The sequence below is a fragment of the Stegodyphus dumicola genome, chromosome 3 (genome assembly GCF_044657685.1).
Source record: "Stegodyphus dumicola isolate Sdum_Otavi_A_Nest chromosome 3, ASM4465768v1".
Lineage (NCBI taxonomy): Eukaryota > Metazoa > Arthropoda > Arachnida > Araneae > Eresidae > Stegodyphus > Stegodyphus dumicola.
Window position 1 is genome coordinate 44878204 of NC_140770.1, and position 24470 is coordinate 44902673.

A 24470-nucleotide genomic window follows, 5' to 3' on the forward strand; every position below is an offset into this window, starting at 1 on the left:
AGAGCCTTTTGATTTCCTCACTCCGAGAAATCCTTGCCATGGTGGTAGGACCATATGGTCCATGTGCTTTAAAGTCGGTGCGAAAAACATCAGTTCGTGAATTTGTTTCACAAATTTTACTGGTCTGCGGGTTGATAAACGCTGTCTTAATACAAATTTATCTCTACCTATTACCTCTCATGCTGGAGGTCGACACAGGAAAATCGGTGAAACTACTGGTTAAGATCTGTATTTAGGCAGTCACGGTCACGGGTGTATATATGTTCGTCTTCACAGGACTAGAACCTCCGTTCAGGCTCGTGAGGGACCATATGGTACTGTCTTGTCTGCCTCTTGGCTGTGGGTTCCCAACATGGTTAGATATGAGGCTTTCCTTGGAAAATTCGTTCCATCCCCCCGGATTCCTCTTCTGGGGGACTGAAAGAGTAGATGAAACACCCTTACGAATATATCTCTTGCAACCGGAGTGATGCCAGTGAGCAAAGTTCTCATCATTTCTATTTTAGTCTAACTGTTCTTTTTGTTTCCGGAACTCACAAGCGGCCGAGCGGTAAAGTCGCTAAACACTGGTAGTTCGGTTCGAGGTTCAAATCCCGCAAACGGGCTGGCTGAATGGGTGCTTTTGTGGTTTTCTCCGTGTGTGACGTGTATGCGAGCCCGTTTCCCTTAGAACGTCCTCCACGAAGGCATCCCTCCCCTTAGGCATATAATCCTCGAAGCTTTGCCGTAATTAAATAACCTAACCCTTTTTCTTCCCAAGTTTTGTATAAAGCCCTGAGGGGAACGCGGGGTCTACGCCCGCTTGGATAGTCTCCCGGAGATCGAACAGAATTCCTAAAAGATAATAACCAGAGCAGAAGTTCGTCTTCGATGTTTTATACCTATATCTCAAATGATATATTAGTTCATTTTCATGCACTCCGATTACTTTGGCCGAATGCGATTTACATTCGTAAAAATTTTTCCTCCATAAATTTCCAAAAATGCTACAAAAATCTAGAATTTATTGACAGAAACCATGCATTTTGCTATTTAATTCATGCGTTAGTGCAAATAAATATAAAGCTTGGAATAAAAAAAAATCGAAAATAGTTCTATGAAAAGGACACCGATTCATCTTTTTACTGATAGTAGCTTTTACTAACTAAATGCTGGTCAACCATTAATCGTCTGCAGATAATTCGGTTTTTGTGATTTGACTGCGGCTGATTTATGCAGCTTACGCAAGCAAAAAAATTCGTTAAAGGTTTACAACATATAAAATACATGATAAACCAAATTCCGAATTTGCGCTTCCAGATACCCATATGCTGGTGGAAACGTACGCTACTCAAAATTTGATGGCTCTAGGTACCGTTATTTTATCACAATGCGAGAAGCATACATATATTTATGCAAATTCTTCATTATTTAATTTTTTTAAATATGACGCAGGGCTCTAATATGTGGTTGCAACAATTTGAAAAGTCACCCGACGTTTCAATGCAAAATGCCAAAAAGAAATTAACAGTCCTTCTGGGAAAATTGCCCCTTTGGACTAAAAATTAATATTTTTCTAAGTCATTTTCAATGACGTTTTCCTTTTTAAGCTCTTAACAATATTATCTTCTTTTTGTATATAAAATACCGTAACACGATGGGGCCCCTGTCACTACGCTACATATTTGCGTAATTTCTTTGATGAAACATTCCGAGATCATTGGACAGGTAGATGTGGACCAGTTTCATGGCCACCCAGTTTTCCGGACGTCACACACTTGACTTCTGTTTCTGGGAACACCTGAGAACTGATTTTTTTTAATCTTTCGATGCTGCAGAGTTTCGCAGCATCGAAAAATTAAAAAAAATCGAATCGCAAGAGAAACAACTACCGTGACTTCTGTCAAATGTTTAATAACGCCGGGAGGAAAATCGAGAACAGACTTGATATTCTCTCCGAGGAAGTAATAGTGAAGTACATTAATATAAAATTCTTTAAAATGCTGAATAAAATTCAATGAGTTTTTCCCCGTATCTCATATCCCGTAATTTTTAAAACATACTTTTTCTGATTAATTAATTTATAGACCTTATTCAAATATTTTACAATTTTATGAGGAAATTAAGGCATCCATGTTAAACACTAACAAAAGACGAAATCTGATTGCTGCTTGAAAATTAATAAAAAAACATTTAGAATCGAAAATCACATGACAAACTATATACAGGGAGATTCTAAATTGCTTTTACAAATTAAGAGGGGTGATAGTACCCATCCAGACGAGCAATAATTATCATAGAACATAGAGTCGCATTACAAGGAAAGTAGAAACCCATCGAGGAAGAACAAGGAGACTATCAAGAATTAACCATATTCAAATTTGTACTGAAAAAAAAAACAGCATTCTGCTTTTAGTCGGTACCGGAGAAAGCCAATCAGAGCAAACGCTGTCCTTGAAAACGGCACAACACCATCCCTTCAAGTATTACCTTGATAACGTCATCCGAAACTTTTCATGAATGCTATGGCGGAGTACACGTACGAGGAATTGGAATATATTCGCCTCACATACGTTGAGGCAAAAGGGAATGGATGCGAAGCACGAAGATTGTACGAATAGCGATTGCCAACTCATCCGTATTCCAAGTCATCCATCTTTTCCAGTGTTGATCGAAGATTGCGAGAAACCAGCTCTTTTGCCAACTCAAAAAGCAATGCAGAAAGTTCACAAAATGCACGAACGCCAGAAATGGAAGAGCGAGTTTTGATTAGATTTGAAGCAGAGTGTACGAGATGCCTGTGGATTCAGCTGAAGACCGTTGTTGCTGCGGGCAAAATTAACACGACACCAGGTATCTTCCAGAGGATGTGCCAGGCGTTCCCTCGCCTTTGTCAACTGTGCTGCAACGGCACGCGTGGTTTGCATTTTGAGCACTTTCTGTTAGTTCCTCACTAAACAATAAATCTAATTGTGCAACTTTTGGTCTCGTTCATTCGTTTTCCCAACACTGCTTTAAATTCAGGTTGGAATTCTAATATTTCTCTTTTCTGCCTCTTAGAGTGGAATGCGACCCTATGTTCTATAGTAATTACTGCTCGTCTGGATGGGTACTATTACCCCTCTTAATTTGTAAAAACAATAGAATCACCCTGTATAAAAGATTCTGAAATGAAAGATGAGGCTTCTGAAAATAGAATATTATTTAAACATGGCGAATGAAAGCAGTTTATGAAAGGGATTGAGTTGTAATCTATAGATGATTTTCCTGTTAGCAGAAAACGGCAAAATCATGCATTTGGCAACAAGCGATTTCCAATAGTGAGCGTGACTGAGCTCAACATTTCTTTGTTGGAAAAGAGAAAGCTGTTTGTTTACAGAAAACTCGGACAATGTCACGCGAATTTAGGAGGGCTTCACATTGACAGATTTTTTATCAAACGAACAAAATTTCATTATAGAGATATTTTTAAATTCTTAAAACTTTACTTATGCACAAAAATGAACATATCATGCTTAGTAAATAATTTAATCAATTGTTATATCAAAAATTAAATATCTTGAAATTTTTAAATTATTTCCTTCATAAAATTTAAAATTTTCAAAGATAATTCATGCGTATGTGAAATAAATTACAATTATCCGTAATATGCTACTGGGAATAAATTCATTACAATTACCGTAAATAATAAAAAATAAATAGAATTTTTCCCTCTGTTAACATTTATTTAAACATTTAATTACATTTTTATTAATTATTAGAAAAAAGACTTAACATTCGAATCTATTTTGTTTTAATTTCGATATTTATAATATATAATCTGTATTTGAGAAAACACTATCAGTTTATTATACCTTTTCTCATTTATATTTTAAACGAAATAATTTCACGTACCTGAACGAACAACATATACATACGTATGCATACGAGTACATAAGATGCATGTAGCAATCAGTTTCGGAATACCAGAGATCAAAGAAGTATATCTCCATTCCTAGTCGAAAGTAATTTAAAATAAATTGCGTATTTTAAATCCAAATTGAAATTCGAAATTTCTTTCAAAGCTTTCAAAAGTAAACGAATTGCCACTCGCCTATCAGCAATTCAGTCTGCTCCTACGCTGAAAGGCGAAATGAAGCGCATCTGAATCGAGCAATTGACTGCCGAGAAGTGGGAGTCTATAGATACATGTTTGTACACAGAGAAAAACAGAATTACTTACGAAGCTTGTGTCGACGTTAAGGTCAAACGGCCATAACCTACAACTATTCCGTTTAAATTTCTTTCGATAGCAGAGGTAATAAATTGTGTTTATGAATTTGCATTGAAAAGTGTGCAGAATCAAGAGATATATAAACCAGAATAGTCAAGTAGATACTGTGAAAGGAGCATTTATTTTTCCCTGCTTATTATTCCCACATATATAAGAGGCATAAGACTAATTTCATTAGAAATGACGCTTTTGAGATGATTCTATCACTGCGCCTAAAATTTACTTATTGAAATATTTTGAATTTCCTACTTTACAATTCATGCAAATTTTCTGAATATCTATTGAATTAGAAAAGAATATTTTAAAATATACTTACCTCGAAATTTCTGCCTTCCTTCCGAATACGGAATAACCGGATTTGATTCAGATAAACTAAAACCATTATTGAATTTTCAGTACCGAAAATGTTTCACGTAATTTACATAAAATATTTCATAAATTAGTACATTTTTCGCACAGAAGTCTGATTCGTGAACACAGCAGAGTACAAATTGTCCAACGTTCATTTATTTGACATTCTGTTTTACCCAGCAACCCAGCATACCAGAAAACCTGATCCTTACTAGAAATTATTGATGTTATTACTATTTCTGTTACCTACGTTCATCATTCAACACATTGTCAGTACTGGCACTGTACCTATGGATTTTGATAGGTATTTTACTGCAGTACGAAAAACGAACTTAAATTTTATATCTAGTTACCTCTCTTCTATTTCAATTAACTTAAAAGATATATTAAATGCTATTTTAAGTAATTGCATAAGAAACTACACACTGATGAACTAAAGCACTACAACTATTTTCTTAATAAGATATTGCTCCTTTTTTGACAAACAAAACAGAAGCAATCCATCTTGGCATGGATTCTACAAAGTGTTCTTTGGTAACTGTCTGGAGAGAGATTGTACCAGATTTACAAGTAGAAACCACACAATTTCTATAGATTACAATTGGATTTGGTGGATCTATAGATTACAATCGGGATTGGTGATTTCCGAGATAGTGCTCCGTGACATCCCAGATGTACTCAGTAGGATTAATATCTGACAAGTTATTACACCAGGACATCAGCGTTTTCCTCAAATCATTATCCCAACTTTGCGACGATTTATCGCCTTTGCACCAATTAACGGAAAGAAATAAATGAAAACGCAAGTAAAAAATTTAAATAAAATATTTAGTAATATCTAATAATCAAACAAAAGATTAAAAACAATCGCAGCTGAAACCTATGAAACTTGCAGATGTAAACACTACATTACAGATGTTAAGCAGTACCTCTATGAAATTAGTTCTTCAATTCAGAGTTCCTAATAATGTTATACCTCAAGGCATAGATTTATTAGAATCTTCTTCTTTTATACTAAAATAAGTTCCCTATTTCTGGAGACATTGATGTTATATAGGGAGCTGAATATACAGAAGAGCACAGACATATAAAGTTTTTTAACTTTTTAATTAAATTCAATTTAAAGGATTCCAGTCTTTATATTTTTACATTTTGAAATATTGCATTTAGGTAAAAGATATGAAGAGGAAATCTTGATGCCTTTTTGCTGCTATGTGCTAGAAGTAACCTTTAATTCCATTATTCGATAATTCAGTGTCTCACTTTTGAAGTTGGTGAATTCTAAAATTTTCAGACGAAGGAATGTATCGCTTTTAGCGCATTCAAAACAATAATTCCCCAGACAGCCGTTCAGCCAAATCCCCAGCCAACAGGCTCGTCTGCGCCGTCCGAGTCAGAAAACACTTTTTAGCTTAACCGAATAAATGTGAAAGAATGGTCAGTGCCTGCATAAAAATTTCTTTGCACTATTCGGAAAAAAACTTCTTTCTGTCTTTATTGAAAAAAGGCACTCTTCTTCTAAAGTACTTGAGAGACAGTCTTTGCAAAGATTCTTGTCTTAAAGCTTCAGACGTTTTCCTTGGTTGAATGAGAAAAGGAAAATGAAAACTTTGAAAGTCTATAAAGAAATTTCGACGCTTGTGACTGACAAGTTTAGGAAAAAGCTTAGGATATAAATAATAGAATGCTTTAGTAGTAATTTATTACTTTTAAATTCTATGAAAATAGAAAATATTATACGGAAAATTCCGAAATATTATTTAAAAAGCGTATATATATAGTTTTCCAAAAGTACCCTTTTGTAAATGCAGAGTTCGCGAAATTTTATTTTCAAATGTGAACGAATTTATGCTTTAAATCACTTATTAACCTTTATGACCTTCTAAGAAAATAATGAACTATAGTTTGAATCCTTATTTAATTATATAAGTTTATATTTTTGGCGTAGGAAATGCTTCTAACTCATTATTTTCTTTAGCACTAAAACTCTTTTTAAATCACAAAAGATTAAAGAACAAAATTTTAATATATGAATACTTAAATCACGGAGTATTAAATAACAGTGATTTTAGACTTAAGAGATAAGTATTTTTGAATTCAATGAAAAAAGAAGAAATTTTAGGTTAGTAGAATGTATATTTCAAACACTAAAGCAGGTACATTATCAGTTTTCATTATCACCTAGTGCGCGTCTAGTTTTGTGTAGTTACGTCAGCACTCAACAAGCCTGTAATCGCAGGAAAAACTTCTTTCCAGCAGGTGTGAAATCACTTATGTATCGTGTATCAAATCTCACTGTGGTCGCAGAGCACTGTTTTACACAAAAAAGGTGCCACCAGCGATAATTTCCAGTGATAATTTGCTGCGAAAAGGCTTACTTACTATACTATAGCCCTTTTTTTCCCTCTAATGGCGAGCATTTGCCAAAAACGGCATTGGCCACTCCAGAAGTGGCCAGTCCAGAAGGCCAGAAGCCAGTGGCATTGGCCAGTCCAGAAGGCCAGAAGTTGTGGCCATTTTATTGCGGAAGAACATAATAGGTGGGCACCGTTACGTTCTATGAAACGAGAGACAATTTTAAACCCATACCTTCTCCAGGATTCGAGGCCGGGCCCTTCGGTATCATCACAGTCAGGCCCATCTAACCACTATACCGTCTGGGCGGCTAACTACTCCCCTTAAAGCAAATACCGACACTTCTTTGTGTTGATGTTTTTAGAGGAAAAAACGTTTGGCGCACATTTCTTGCGCGCACCTCATAGAACTTCAGGTCGTGTCGTTATGAATGATATGTTGAGCTGATCGTATATTAATATCCTGTAGAGGTGTCGCCTTCTTTGATTGCGTTGCGGCAATATTCTCGTATGTTGAGCTGATCAAATATTAATGTCCAATAGTAATGTCACTTTCTTGACTACACTACGATAATTTCCTGGTATCGTCATTTCTTTACATTGCAGGGTTCTTTCCAAAGAGAGTACAATGTAAAGGCATCCACAGAAAGCCATTGTTTCCTGTGGATGCCTTTTCATTGTACTCTCTTTGGAAATGAGACGACAAACGTTTTGGTAAAAAAATCAAAGCATATTCAAATTTAATATTATTTTTTACTATAATAAGGCTTATAAAAAGGAGATGAATAAAAAAATTTTGAAACACAACAAATGCAGTCAACAAATCAAGGTAATAATTGAGAATACACACCGTATGAAATTCGTAGTTCTCTTAGAGGACATGCTATTGCAGTTTTCGTTTAAATACCTACACGACATGATTGTTTAGCAAGCTAGTTATATAAATTCGGATTTGTGTGGTTTGCTAAAGTTTATCTCTTAGTATATGTTATGTTAACTGAATCTTGTTACGAGGGGTTTTACTGTCTTTTATTCATGTGCATGTCTTAAGACGAGGTCAGGTCATCGAGCAGTCGTAATGGCGAGATACCTCGCTTCTTAAGGGCCCCCAGATTGTTTATAATTTTTTTTAAATATTAAATATTTCTCTGTATTTATGATAACGGATTCAAAAGTTCAGAAACTCCCATTTGATAAGTCTGCTACTGCGTTAGCTGGATTTATAAGACCTATAGGTTATAACTTCTTCATGTAGAAATTTTAGTGCTGAGCAGCTTATTAGATATCCTTTTTATTTTTGTTGGTTGTAAACACTTACTGAATAAATACATATTGCAAGTTTTAGTTACCTGTTGCCCTTGGTCCGTGTAGAACTATTAATAATTAAAGCTCATCATAGCATTCGAGGAGCAAATCGAGATTGCGTAATTAAAGATTTTTAAGCATTTAAAATTATTGTAACGAATCTGAATAATTGCCCACGATTTCCAGCTGTTGCAATTCTAAGAACAACGGTATGTTTGAAGAGCATGCTATTTGCACAAAATTAGAAATTTATAATCCTGAATTTGGTTGGTTTATTCGTTAATTGATTAAGGCAAAACACGCGAGGTTTATCTGCCTATTAGTAAAGAATTTTCGTGGAGAAATTTCTAAGCGAAACTGACTAATATTTGCGTCAGACATGAAAAAAACAGGAAACCTGTATGCCCCTTGAAATGACCGCAGATCCTATATCAATGCGTATCCAATGGGTTACTAATAGATGGTTTTGATTTTAGAATTACAATTTGCAATAAACATTTTGTATGATTCCTTGCAGTGGAAAACAAACTTTATATGCATAACACTTTGATCAACTGCTACAGAAGTCAGCTGACATGATTTGATATGATTTATAAAGATGTAAGAGCTTAATGTCTGTATAATGAAGTGAATATTTAATAGTTTTGTAGCGGCAGCGCCAAACAGGCGATACAGACTCAAAACCTCTGGAGAAAAGCGCCAATTGGCGAAACAGTAAACCTGCTTGACAACCCTACGGGCTGACGGTAAGAGAAGAATTTTCCCCGGCAGTTCTGGGTAACGACTTCAGTCTGTGAAACAACTCGTCTTGTGCCTTCTACGGGATATGTAACTTCGATCTGGGACTGTTTAAGCCATTATTATGTATCCGTATTACTTCTCCTTATTAAATCTAATTCTTAATGTTAAATGCCTGATTGCTATTTGCTAGGTAAGGTTATCTATACTTTTGTAGGCACGCGTTACTCGCGCGTACCTTAGTTTAATTTACAAACGTTTAAGTCACCAAATCTTTCATACGTTTTCTTATTATTCACTTTGTCATCAATGCCTCTTTACTAGGCCTAGAACTGCATGACTCATAAGATTTCCTGAGTGCCCATTTTCGGAAACTATGATTAAGAATTTCAGATGATTGTCTGCGATGGAATGTCGACAGCAAACTTAAGGCTTATGAGTTCGGATCTGCTGCCCTTCAGACTGCGGTAGGCAAACTGTATATAGAAAGTTAGATGTGATTTCGACTATATTCGATAACTAATGGGGGTTTGCGTACACAATATTCCTTCTCTAGTAGACTTGTAGCAAACAAATCCTTTCTAGACGCAATTACGACGAGTCGCTCTACTGTTTTCTGCTGAATCATGTGCAAACTGATTCTCAGTGTGTTTGACCTAAGAAGTTTTCTCACGCCGCTCAACCAGGATAGCAGTTTGCGACGCTGACTGTCGTACCCAAGGGCCAGGGTCCGAATCCTGAAGAAAGCATGGATGTTTGTAAATGTATAGTGTCTGTGGCATGAGGGTACTCTAAATATGAGCTAGTCGAATGTCCTCTCGAGATTTTGGTGGTAGGGGAAGAGGGGAGTAGGAGACCCTCGGACTGGTCCCCCGGAATGCTCTCCATCAAAATTGGAGACCATAGGATACAAGGGATAACCATAGGATACAAGATAGCGTTATGACCAAGTCTAAGATTTCTTCAAAGAGGAAAATATTCGTTAAATGAAAAGTATAGTTTGACCTCTGGAATTAAATGTATACAGCATTATGTGGAAATCTTTACTAAGAAACACCGAATTACGTCATCCTTCTACTAACATCCTAGGAGAGTTATAATATATTTTTACGGGAAAGTGGGATTTATTACCTTAAACATTTCTCGATTGCTTATGCATTTTGCATCTATACCCTTGTGGTGTTGCTGGCCGTGATCGTATAAAAGTAATTATACTAAGAGTATCAAATGCGAATTAATTCCGCGTAAATCGTTAATCTAAAAATTTAGTGGTTAGTACATTGCATGATTATTAATAATAAGAATCAAATGACTTACCCAATAAGGCATGCATGAATCAGTATCTCTCTTTTAAATATACATTTATTAAATCACAAAAACACACATTTCTTGATTAACCTATATAAATCACAAAAATACACTTTTCTTGATTAGCCTATATTCGATATGTTATAAGAAAAAAACACATTCATGAATGCCCTGCGGCATGTGCTACTCGTTAGTCCGACGGGACTGTCACAGCGTTCATTTTTACGGTATATTGCAATTCCTAATCTTGCTGCATCAAAGGCACATTACTTATCAGCATCTTGCAAGAAGCTTAATTAATATGCAGTGCACTTACTCGTGATAGAAGAGATCAAATTTCTAGCAGATAGGCTTGAAATTGGCGCACATGGTCGTCACTTCGAAACATCCAACTGTCAGGATTATACACGTTGAGTCACAGCACAGGAACAATTTTTACCTCGCAGCCTAATCAGTAAAGTTTACCTGATTTCTTATATTCTTCGTACAAGAACATATTTTCTCCTCCATCCTTGAAAATGGACCTCAGATCGAGTACCGTGGACGATGGCGAGAGCTGTATGTGTGTGTGTGTGTGTGGCCCGAAGGCCCACACACTCGTTAACACGACTACAGGCAGAAAGAGAAAGACAAAACCAGTCCTTCCAGTTTTTATCCACTGCGATGCACGTGGCAGGGCGCGATAACGATTTAAGAATCGATACAGCCACCGTGTTCACTGTGAGAATTCTGTGTTCTCACAACCCTTAAATACATGTTATGGTGTATGTACTGGAGATCAGCGAAGTATTAATAAAGGTCAGTCAGAAATCATATCAAATCTAAGAGCCTTATTGAATTCTTGTTTCATTAAAATAGTATCTTCCCTACCTTTTCTTTACAACAGATAAATCTCTTTGTCGACATGACAGGTTCATAAAGCTTCAAACACCTAGGTTTTTGTGAAGCAATAATAATACAAGGACCTTTCTTCTTTAATCTGATAAGCTTTATCTCTTTTGTTGCAGGTTCACGCCAGGGAAGCTTGGAAAGAATTATCGATTCTGGACCTCTTACAAAAGCCGAGAGGAAGAAACTCGAAAAAGTCAACAAGTTCAATATTGACCTTCAAGGTGAGATTTCCCCCCCCTCCTTATGAAATATCTCAGTGGCATAAAAAGGAAAAATACTATAAATTGATTTAATGTTTCCGTATTCCACCCATGAATGTGTAATTAAAGATTTCTGTCCTGCTTCTAGTAACCTGTTCTTCCATTTCGTCTGCCGACTTATAAATTTAAGCACGTTACACGAAATTCTGAAATGAATCGCTATCAGATTTTAGAGCCTCTTAGTGTCATATTATGTGAAAACGTTCAGATTTGAAATCTCAATGCATAATATTTCCTATAATTCGCAGAAGATAAGTAAATGCGCGTCTGTCTCGAACTCAATATCCACATGTGTTATTTCGTAACCACATATACTTTAAATTTTATTTACTTTCTTGATGGGTTCTTGAGCATCATAGCATATTTGTTTAGGTTAATAGCCCCATCAGTCACCGAGTGGTTAAGACCGCTGAATACTGTTTTGGGTTCAAACCCAAGCAAACGGGTTGGTTGCATGGGTAGTTTTCATGGTTTTCCTCATGGTTGGAAGGGTGAATGCAAGACAGTTCTTTATGAAAGCAACCCCCTCTTAGGCAATTAACCTTCGTGGTTTTTGCATATTCATATAATCCAAACTAACCTTGTTTAGGCCAAATAAGTGTTTTAATAGATTTAAGTTATTGTATACGAGAGGATATTTTGGATGCGAAAAAGGTATTTGATTGGCATATCAAAAAATAAATTAATAGATAACTCTATAAAATGTGAGAGACGTAACAAATGAATTGATCGTTCGAACTGAAGGAGACTGAATAGAAATGCATGTCATTATTGAGCTTATAGAAATGATACTTGTTCCATAAGATGGTTTATAGTTTAACGAATGTGCGGTATCAAGAAACAACCTGCTTCCCCATATAACGCCATTTAATCAGAAGGTATGTTAAATAGAACACAATCTAACAACTAAAACTTTTTTTTTATTATGCCCTATTTAAGTAACAAAAATTAATAAACTAACACAACCGAGTGGTTAAACTGATAATGATAACCTAGAAACCTATGATTAAAAAAGGGTTATACCAGCAAATGCTATTAAAATTGAAAATCCAGTATTTTACTGAGTCATCTGACCTTACTTCCTTCGAGCACTCGTTTCCCTGAGGAGGCTGGCTGAGTCCAGTGCGGTTAGCCACTCCTTCCGTCGCCCAATGACCTTGGCCTCCCTGCTCTCTCCACCGCTTTGAAGAAATAGTTTTGGCTACAGATTTTTAGCTACTGTCTGTCTACGGTAAGAACAGCTCCCGCCACGGTGTCCGGCGAGTGGCGGTCGCTATAGCAACAGGGCTAGTATATTTCAAATAGGGCCAAACCAAGGGTTGCTTTATTGTTATTTTGTTTTTGGCGACTGTTGGCTTAAGGGAAGTTTATCATTCGTCTTCTCGGCTTCATTCCAGCTGCACGCATCTTTTCTTATGCCTTATATTATTACTATTAGCTCTTTTTATTCTCGTTGTTATATCTTTTGTGCTAGCATTTGCTCAAATTCGCTTCTATTTAGCTTCATTTTCGTAGTGCTTTGTTAATCGCCAATTTTTTAAAATGCCCTTCCAGTTTAAGAAAGGTCAACCTTTAAAGTCTCAGTCACGTCAAATCGTGTATAGTGTCGCAGAATTTTGCGCTTCTGAAGCTTCGGCGAACTCTTTAGTAGTTCCTCTTCCTTAAGTTTCGAAGAGCAAAGTATCAACAATGGGTGAAAATAAACTTCTGAATACACTTGGAAAGAAATGTAAAAGCCCTGCTAATCATAAGTGTGAAATTGACGATTTTGACAAATGCGTTCTACGGCAGACAATACAAGACTTTTACATCAAAGAAAGTGCCATCTGTGCGGAAATTACTGCCTGCCTTGAGGCAAAAAATAGACTTCCCGTGGCAAAAAGACTCTTTGTGGAAAGTTTTGTGTTCAATGAATTTTCGTTGAATGCGTAGAAAAAAAAAAAAAAAATTCTTATCGAAAGACCTCACATTGTATTTTGGAGGAACAATTATTTACGCGAAATGAGAAAACTCAGAGCAAGTGAACGCCACATCGTTTACATCGATGAAACATGGATTGACAGCAATTTAACTTTTAAGAAATGTTGGCAACATGATACGGTTTTGGGCGCACAGCCAGTTTCCCTTAGCAAGCCCTCCATGAAGGCATCCCTCCTCTTAAGCATTTAACCTTGGAGGCTTTCCGTAATCATATAAACCAACCCAAACCACTGGTAATTAAGGAAAAAGCAGTTTTGATTTTAATTCACCTTCGCTTCCTTCCGCCATTAAATTAACCAGCTTTTGGTTTAGTTTAAAGGTATGAGAAAAGAAGAAATGTTCGCAAAACGTATTTATTGAGAGCATGGGTATGTAAAAAAACGCTTTTACTTTCAAGATGATTCTATATACATTTAATGATGAAATTTTTAGTCATTATTAAAGCACAAGCAATAAATTATCAGAAAATTTTGAAATAAAAACATAGCAGAATGTCATTTAAAGACTGAAGAAATTGCTTTGAATGTTCACAGTAGATCAGCTAGAGGGGAAAACTATAAAAATTAAATTTATTTTATATTTATGAAGTGCGTCTATACTATATAAAGAGAATGGGGCGATCAAGTAGATTTCTAAGATGTCATCTATGATTTTGCAAGCAAACAAATAAACAAAAAAGAAGCAAAATAATAGCATGATTATTTTAAATGTCGAAATTAAAATTTTTCTTCAAAAATAAACACGGATTTTTAAATTTATTTCCCTACAAGTTTATTTTTACTCATTGTACATCTAGAGGGATGGCAAATTCAGCGACTTGTACCTCACACGGCAAAATCAAAGACCGTTTCTTGACTGCAAAAGCTTGATCTACGCCATCGAATTTCATTTTCGGAAATTGGATGTCGGGGTCGACGCAAAAGGTCAACAAGCATTTTACTTGAAACTAAAACAAAATGTGAATATCGCCAAATCATCTTTAAATGCGCCAAGGTAGCAAACTCAGAAGTAAGTCTTCAAGGCACCCCTACGAAAAATGGGTTAGGGCTCGTTTCTACGGCAACAGACAGCTGCAGACAAACTGGCGAGAGCTGTTCTTACCATAGACAGACAGTAGCTATGTGCTCATTTCTCTCCATCCAAACTTCAGTAGTAGATGACGATGTATCGTTCAAACAACAAGGAGTCATTCGCCTCCTAGAGAATGTTATGCGAAATTTAACTACAAAAATAATATTTGAGTCAAAAGCATGATCGCTTACATATATATATATATAGGTTTATAATTTAGAGCTGATATTATTGGAAAATAATTGAAATTAAGTAAAATTACCGTATGCGATTGGAAATATCAATTTGACTCATATCTTTCGTCACCGTTTCCTAAAAGAAGTAATAAAGCTTTTCTTGTCATGATCTGAATTTTTTTTAAATGTTCGTTATTTATATGCGTTTCTATGTTTGAACAATGCAATTCAAATAAAAGGATGAAGCCACTACCTTTCGTTCAAGCCAAAAAAAAAAATCACTACTTCGTAATGTCGGGGAGGGGAATGCAGGGCAACATTTTGGGAAGACACCTATCATCTTCTTAGGTACTTACCAAACGAGCAACCAGAATTGTCCAAAATCTTCTAAGGAATTTACCAAGATGGAAAAGATATTTACCAGGAATATAGTAACATTGCAATGAAAAGGCTAGAACTGTTGATCGGGAAGCGAGGGTACCGTTCTATTTACCGAACTTAGCCAGGTTTGGTCTACCTCCGCCAAGATCCAACGGGAGAGAGTCCAGTAGAGACGCAAGCGTCTGCAGTAGGTGGCCAAACGCCACTCTATACCGGCAACTGTATTTTCATTCTTTATCTGGCAGCAAACAGATGTAGGTTATACGCTTACACTGAAAGTTACTAAGATAATATACATATATACAAAAGAATATAGTAGCATACAATGTGAAGTTCATTACGTATGGACATCTAATACACAGGTGTATTGGTGAAACAGCAAAATCGATTCTTGATTATGTGTTAATTGGTAATACAACGGTTCATGTTCAAGACATGAAACATTAGTTCGCCTGTGCATGATTCAAGACACAACAGTTCATGTCTTATGTGCTAAAGAGATTCTTGTCCGCTTTGTAAGTACTGTTATGCTATACAATAAATAAATTATAAATTCTTCTGCTCTGAGTTACTTGATTAAGCAGCGCAAAACAATTCTTCTCAGTGCTAGGAGAGCCATCCATTATCTTGCAAATTTTCGGTATTAAGTGATGCTCCTTAGTTAAATATCTTCTGAATTTTATCTGAATGCTTGCAGTTTGTTATTTGAAAGCTTTATACGCAACCCATCTGTTGTTTATCGTTTATTAAATGGAGCTTGGGATACCTTGATTGCTACATATGTAACGGTCAGTGTTCAAAATTATAAATTTGTAGAAATAAGTCAGGAAAGATCCATGCCCATTGAAGCAGCGTCTCAATTGTGGAATGGAAATAGTTTGGTGTATATTTTCTTTTGGAAATGATAATGTGTGCATCTTCCTTATGGTAAAATTTTCCATTGGCACACAGGGTATAAACTTTGCAGCTGAATTTATGTTTGAGAGGTTAAGAACTGTTTTGATTCGAATACCTCTGATGAAAAATGTTCGAGAAACTTTAAAACCAAAAACTATATAACAAAAGGAATTGTTAATTAATTTCTGACAGTTGCCTCCCAGACGGAAAAGTGATTAGTGACTCTGACTGTCATACCGAAGGACCCGGGTTCGAATCCCGGAGAAGGCATGAATATAATTTGTCCGTTCCTTTATAAGAGGTGACAATAGCCCACCTGTTAGGTGCCTCCATAATAAAGAAATCGCCCCTTCGGCCTAAGTAGTGATCAACGCCTGTAAATGGCTAAAGCCGGCCATTGGAGAAAAAAATGCAGTTTCACTCTCAAAACGGAAGTTATGTTTTTCATTTTTAACTAACATTACATTCACTGAGAAGCAAAAAAATTGAAACTACATTACATAAATAGTTGAAATATTTCTTCAGAAATGGCTGCCGTACTTTCTGTTCTATGTTTTTCAATGATGCGATACAGTATCGCCTGCATTATATTGGGAAGTTGAGAAATTTTACTCACATAGTTTTTGTAAATTTAGATTGCAACTAACCAAACAAGTTTTATGAAACTGTTTTTAAACTTTTCTTTTCCTTAATTAAATTGTGAATGTCAATAAATCTGGGAGTATTAATTAAATAATATAGTAGTGCTAAAATTAATAAATATATGAGTATTAATAATAACTTCAAATATTACGAGAAATATTTATGAACTAACGTAAAAATTTTGTATCTTTTAACAAAGAAATAGGTGCAAAAATTGGTATTACACGAAACGGTACCTGGAGTTATCTAAGAGCTTAATTGAGATGAGCAAACATTAAAGTACGGAACATTATAATGAGCAGGAAAGTTCATATCCTCTATCTGCGAGAAACGGAAATTAGAGAAAATCATTACCTTCAAATAATGGAGTTCTAGCGAGAGGAGAATGTTTTTCCGTGAACATTTTTTCAGTAAAAAGTACACATTGACTCCGGATTTGAGAGCTTATGATGAAAATAATACCTGCTGATGATATATTTAAAAATTTTCTAGAAAAAATAAATAATCTAGTTTCCAGTTATATTTTATGCTTAAAACTATTGTTGGTTTCATTTTTTTGTGCTTGGTACTTGAGTTTCTCTCAGTATAATCTATTCTACCGCCGTTATGTGGCAGTTTATAAAATTGCGATTTTGAGTTAGTACTATATTGGCAATAAAGAATGTCAAAACTTTGGTCCATGAACTCTTTCGGGCTCGAGAGGGAACAGACAGGGCCCTGTCAATTGAAACTGTAAAATTCCCTGTCAATTGTTGTTCAAATTCAAATTTGATTTATAATTTATTTTCATTATAAATATTATAGCAAATTATTATCTCGAGAAGTTATGGTTCTAACAATCAATCTAGAGATCAAATTTCAGCTATGATAAAGTGGTTATCCTCTGGGACTCCAGGATGGCACTGCAGGGCCCGGGCCTATCCAATCTCCGAGTAAATTCTTGAATATTAAATTCCTTTGGAAAAACTGACTAAGGTGAAAAGATACTGTACCAAAATGGATTCCCGTTCATTGTAGCCTTTATGGTAACGGCCAGGCCGAAAAATTTATATAAAATATAGGAAGAAAAATTATTATTAGCATTAAGTTTATATTTTAATTTTATTATTTTTATGCTACTTATGAATTGTTTTCAGTTTATTCAAGACAATGTTCGTTTGAAGAGTTAGTTTATAGCATTAAGTATTGCTTTGAATAATCTAAGAAACTATGAAAGAATTTTTAAAATTTATTGGGCTAAACTTTACGGACTTCTTTTGTTTCAGCTTTATTTGCAGCGGTCGAACACGAACAACTGGATAGAGCCCGAAGTCTTCTTCAGTCTACTGATGTCAATGTTAACAGGTAAGATTAAGTTAGTTGTTTACGCATTTTATTGAATTAGACGTCTGATTTTACAGTTGTAAACAGAAATTCGTCTAGACGGCACTTTAAAGCACAAAGCTTTGGCTTTCGTACTTTAGTGCTGCCATCTAGTATTCATATATGTAAATAAAATATTTCATTCTAACTTGGCGTTTCTCCTTTATTTTCCACAACAGGAAATATATTTATTTCTAAAATTAAAGAATTTGCTGCTTATTTTCTGTAGTTCATTTAAAACATACGAAAAATATATTTCCTTGTTTGGATTGAGGAATAATAAATTTTATTTCGGTATCAAAAATTTTATTTAGGCGAACAGCCTAAGTTTTTTCCCATGACCTAAATAATCTTAGTTCGAAACCACAAATCTTATTTTTCTTTTTAAAAAAATTCTTTGCATCATTTCTATTTACAAGAGCTAAATACAAGCAGTAAAAATAAAAGTAATCAAAGAAAACTGTAACTGAAAATGAAAAAAGCATAATGAAGTAAACATGGAAACTTATTAAGAATTTCGAATGCGATATGAATGTTTTACTTTTGCAATTAATCAAACTTTTAAATTTACTTAGGTTGTTATTAGTTTAAATTAATTAAATGGAGACACTATAAATATTCTTAGAGGCATAAACAGAAGTATTTTCGTGCAAACGTTAACGTGTTGAATAAATTTAAACCAGATTAATAAAATCGAAAATATATCATAGGATTTCTGCCCTTCATTTTTATTCCTAGCCGTTTTATCTAAAATTCTTTAGCTCCAATAATTCTGAAGGAATAATTTTAAACAACCTTTTTTATTCCTAGATATAAAATCAGCAATATTTCCTTTAAGATGAATAACTTTAAAAAATTATAAAGTCGGTTTTTCAGTTTGTTTTATGTGAACAGAGCTGTAATTTCCAAACTCAGGCAAATCTGTTACGTATGCATTTCACATAATTTAAAAATTCTCGTTTAATTTCCAAATAATTATGCGACAAATGTGGTCGAAAATAAATTTTCATTTATTTCAAATTAGAAGGAAAGCTTTAAAAAAAAAAATATTTTTTAGCACTTCAGACAGGTGTTGTTGTTTTCAGTTTGTGATAAAATGCGTCGGGTATAAATTAATATTGGTATAAATCTACAACAAGGAAGCTATTTCAAATATATTTGATATTAAAAAGTGCATTTCTGTATTTGGTGTTTAAATTAATCACTTAAGAAATAATTTTATCTCAGCTTCTTAAGTTTAGAACATTGTAACAACTGTTATTTTACGTCATGTCATAAATAAAACAGGTCTCTAGCACCAAGTTGGCTGCAAACTTTGTAAATCTACATTTGTGGAACACTATGTTTGCATTAGAAATACAATTTAATGGTTGTGAGGAAGTTTATCGTAACATATAAATTGCAAGTTGATGTGTGTACGTGTGTGTGTGTAAGATTAAAAACATATAAATCAAAATTATAAGTTTAATTAGCAATAGTCCCTTGATGCTTTATTTTAATTTAGGCATTTCCCCTCTCTGTTCTAAAAATAGTAATTGCTCATAATAACTTTCTGTGGACTGAGTCATTTCTAGGTTAATTCGTATCATATGACGTTTACATAACACCGGTGATGTAAATGGAACTAAAACTCCCACAGTCAGTAATAATTTTAAAGCTATCCAATCAAATGGTGTTGCAACCGAAACTAACTCACTCTGAATTAGGATTTTGTTCTGAAAACATCGCAATTCGCTCTTGTTTCTAGGCCCAGTTACACTGTTGGTCGCGGTTTCTCTTCTTACATCAAAAATATCTAAGAACATGAGCGACATTATTTGTGAACATTATTTGTGACTGCAAAATGCTTAACTAATATATGAAGAAATTGCATAAAAATAATGTGACTTGCTTAGGAATGCGGAATTAATATTGAAGGACACTCACACATGAGAAAATTGCGCAAGTCTCCTAACCAAATAAGAATATAAAAGTTTACTTTATCAATTCTAAAATCCCCAGATTTCGAAGTCCTCCCAAAATTGGAAGAACCGCATGTAGACAGCGAGTTTTCTCCTTGAAAATGGTTTCATCAGTTACCCACGTCATTCAAGGACTGAATAAATGTAATATTGTACAAGGAATAGCAAATCTTCCAACATATTGGATAACAACTGTTGTAAAACGAGGGTATCACACAGAAGGAATATAAGCAGAAACTGCTTGAAATAAAATTAACCTGAGAGAGAAAAAAATTACAGAGGATTACCTTTCAAGTTACCTCGTATTTGTAAATTTTAGGCTTTCTTGACGGCCATTATCTGTTCTAAAATTAACAAACCATGATAGCAATTGACAGAAATGGAATTTTTTGCAATTGTGTTTGATACTCTTACGATAATTCTACGGCGAACAGTTCGAAATCGATTAAGTTATTATTCAAATAATATAGAAAATTAAATTAGCGATTAATAAAGATGGGTGCCATTGCATGAATTTTATTAAATAACTGTTTGTTGCAAACAAGTCGCATTTAAGAGAGCGAAGAGCAGCAAGTAGCTTAGCCATGTCTGCTATATAGGATTCGGTTTTGAACTACTATTTTTTTTTTTACTTTGCATTTATATATATATATATATATATATATAATGTTGTATGAACTTAAATCCATTTAGTGCGAATACAAGTTATTATTACTTGCGCAATTGCTGCAAAGTTAGTTAATAATAATTTATTTCCTAAACAGTATTGATTAATTGATTATATTATCTCCTAAGTTTAATTAAAGTAGAATTATTTTAAAAGTGTGCATCCATACTGGTAAGTTATATTTTGAAAGATGTTTTGAAGTAATTTGAAAGCAAAATGTTAATAATGTTTTAACGGGGACTGGAGTTAAATCATCACGAGGAATAATATTACAATTGTAAAAGTAAAAATTAAAACATGTAATTATTGTCATTGATCGGAAATTAGTTGACTTTTCAAAGGGAACAAACCAACTCCCGTTCAATGATCAATAATTGATAAAAATACGTAAATATGAAAGTGTTTCGTCTTTACTCGAGTTATAAGTTAAAGCCAAACCGGCAATTCTAGTCAGGCCAAATATTTCCGCGAATAGTTGTTACTCAAAGAACTGATTCTCATGAAGCATTTTAGTCAATTCAGTTTGGAGTAAAAATCAATTACTGTAGAGAAATCTTGTAAAACTCGAGTAATCGTCCCCGACACTATCATCTTTATGTATTTGAGTACTATATTATTTGTAGAAATTAAACATTGGAAATTGTCATTATGAAATCGAAATCAAAGTAAAGTTGAAATAAACATACAAGATTATAAAAAAGATAAATAATGCAAACTTTGCAAAAACAAATCAAAGAGAACATAAAAATAATATAAAAATAATATAAAAATAAAATAGAAAATAATATAAATAAGATCAGTGAATGTACATGAAGATATAAAGGCCAGAAAGGTATTAAGTAACTTACATTTTTTCTAGTGGGGGAGTTGGCAGTGTGTTCTCTTCGTGTCTGAGTCAGAAGTGTAGGGTGTCCGAAAATTCTTAGCGGCAGTAGGGGCTTTGAATTATATCAGTCGGTAAGACTTGGTTGAAGAAATTTATGGTAGTGGGTGGGACTTTGAATTCTTGAGGGATGTATTTTGTGGAGTTCTTATCTGAGAGAGACCGTCTGTTAAGATTTTTTTAAAAATACTAGTGAATGGAAATTAATTAATTTCTGGCTAATTGTCGTGTCGCAATGATTAAGAATTTAAGAAAGGAAAAAGGCATTTTCGCTATCCAAGAGCTAGTAGACAGTCTAAAGGCAGGAAATAGGCCCATTTTTTTAGTAACAGTATAGTAACAGTATATGTCTGAAGACAATTAGCTTTTTACAATATATACAATTGAGTAATTACACTATATACAAATCTTTCAACTGACAGTCATCCAACTTATACCGCCTTCTCAGGTTTAGGAATAAATTATCATATCCCTATCAGTTAAATGATTTAGAGTGAGTATTTAACGCCTGCTCTTTTAAGGCAATGGTTGATCAATTGAAAGGGAATTAGATTATTTTTGAGAATTTTGATAAGGATCAAAATTTCGCCTTGTAAATCTATTGTATCTGTGCATATAGTTTTAATTCGTTGTATTTGATTAATTATAGTATTGTTAATTACTTTTTTGGATATGTTGGAGTTCCAATTTATTAATTTGTTAGTATTGAAATTGAAGTTTCTTGTTTTGTCAAAAAGTAAAATTTTTTTGTAGTTAATGATTTGAAGATCTAGAAAGTCTATGCTATTTTGTGAATTATTAGTTTTATTAAGTTTAAGACAATTCGGATAAATGTCGGAGTTTTCAATTTTACCAAAATTATTAATTGTAATAAGGTCATCAATAAATCTGTAGGTGTGTTTGTAGTAATTTAACTCTTGTGGTTGTAGATTTTTTTGGAAGTTAAATTCTTTGACAAATAAAAAGATATTACAGATCGAGGTGCTGGAATGTAAGCCCATTGGCAATCCTCTGACTTGTTTAAAAAGTTGATTTTGAAACTTGATGTAGTTATGAAAAAGTGTGCATTTTAGGTAGGTTTTCCATTTGTTAAGAGTCATGATATTGAGTATATTAGGGAAAAGTTTTGGTAGATCAAGTAGACTGGTATAGATTTCTTCTAAAGGAAGTGAGGTATATAAGTTTTCAAAATCATAGCAGTTAATGTTTTGGATGTTAATGGTATGAATGGTATTAATGACAGGAGTGTTATTATGAATGATCCAGCAATAGTTATGATTAGTGTTACAATCATTGAAAATAAATTTACAGATTTTATTAAGTTGAATTGAAAAATAATAGTCTATATTTTTCTTGTAATTATTAGTTCCATTAGCTATAAATCTAAATTTTAATGGTGTTTTATGGAATTTGGGAATCGCATAAAGATTAGTAAATCTGTTGTAGTTTGCATTGAAAGTAATATTGAGTTTCTTATGAAAAGTTTTAATCCTGTTTATTATAGATGTTTCTGTAAGGTTGGCTGATTGATAAGTAGTTGCGTTGAGAAGTTCTTTATGAATAATCTCAGTGTAGAATTGTTTTCATATAATACTAAAGTTATTAGTTGCTTTATCTATTTTTGTAATAGTAAAAAGCTGTTTTAATTTACTAATATCAGATGTAAGTTGCGACCAGTTCAGTGTACTTTTAAATTTGAGGTGACTGATTTCTGTGGATATGCGTTGAAGAATTTTAACTTTCCATTTTAAGAAGGTATATGGGAAAATTCAGTTGATAGCTTGCTTTAACTATAAATTCGTTGATGTTGTTTTCGAAAGTCTTGTAACGGTAATTTGTAGTCATGTTTCTGACTGGTCTAAATTTTGTACCATAACTCATTAGTGTTTTTAGTTGATGGTTTTGTATGATATTCAGGTTGCCAGTAATTATGTGCTGGTGATGAGAATCTACGTAATTGCTGTAAATTGGTGTCTTACAATGTCATTCTGCAGTTTCATCTATTTCATAGTGGTTAGTAAGCAAGTTGCTTAAGGTCCTTTGATATTTAAATGCAATCATTGGTATAGTGTCAACTGCGGGGAAGTAATCTTTACAATCTCTGATGATTCTTGAGAAATGAATATTGTCAAACTGCGGATGCAGAAAATTGACTTTAAAATAAATTTTGCGTTGAGTGAGACTATTAGAGAGTCTGAAAAGACTAAAATCAAGAATCATGTCTTTAATGATTTGTATGTCGTCGTAGCTTTCTTGAATGAATTTTTTTAGTTTGATAAGGAATTTATTAGTACAGGAGTGTAACCAGTTGAGAAGTTTCTTGGGAAAACAGTCTGAGTCAAAAAAACATTTCAGTTGTTTTTTTCAATGCAAGTGTATCCAAAGTGGATAAAAATCTCGCATTATTTTTTATTTTGCTTCCTCTTTTTCCTCTCTGCGTTTTGATGCTGTAGAGTTTAAATTGGCTGAAAATAGACTTCTTAGAAGTATCTCTATGACTATGTATATAAGTGTTAAGTCCATATGGATAAAGTGAACGTTGTTTTAGTATATAGAGAGATTCCTGAAAAATTCGTGTTTTGTGATTGGGTATTATATCTAGTATCTGAAGTTGAATAGAGTTGAAGTCATGGTGTTTAAAGTGTTCTAATTCTGCTGTATTAAGTTGTGATGGTGTACTTATTTTAATGTTATTTTTTTGTGCGTTGAATTTTTTGATTTGAGCTCTATGGTTATTGATTCGAAAGTTAAGATTGTTTTTAGTCTGTCCTATATATTTAATATATCAAGTACCGCATGTAATCATGTAAATACAGTTAAATGTTTTTCATAGAAATTGTTTTTTGGGTTTACCTGTAGCAGGCATGGCGTTAAATTTTCAAGTTTGTCATCTAGTGGAATGACATTTAGTGATTTCAATATGAGTTAAACTAGCAAGATATAAAAGTAAGGAGGCTACTAACCTTCAATACAGTAAAGTTTTTGTATAAG

At 33.9% G+C, this 24470-nt stretch overlaps 1 protein-coding gene across 3 annotated transcripts in view; it reads left to right on the forward strand.

The window, feature by feature from the left end:
* Positions 1 to 24470, forward strand: part of LOC118198837 (ankyrin repeat and fibronectin type-III domain-containing protein 1-like) — a 1134269-nt gene that overhangs the window by 861420 nt on the left and 248379 nt on the right. For all 3 annotated transcript variants that reach the window (XM_085812822.1, XM_085812824.1, XM_085812823.1), the window contains 2 exons: positions 11316 to 11420; positions 17872 to 17950. In XM_085812822.1, coding sequence (XP_085668948.1) covers positions 11316 to 11420; positions 17872 to 17950 — 184 coding nt within the window. The remainder of the gene's footprint in view (positions 1 to 11315; positions 11421 to 17871; positions 17951 to 24470) is intronic.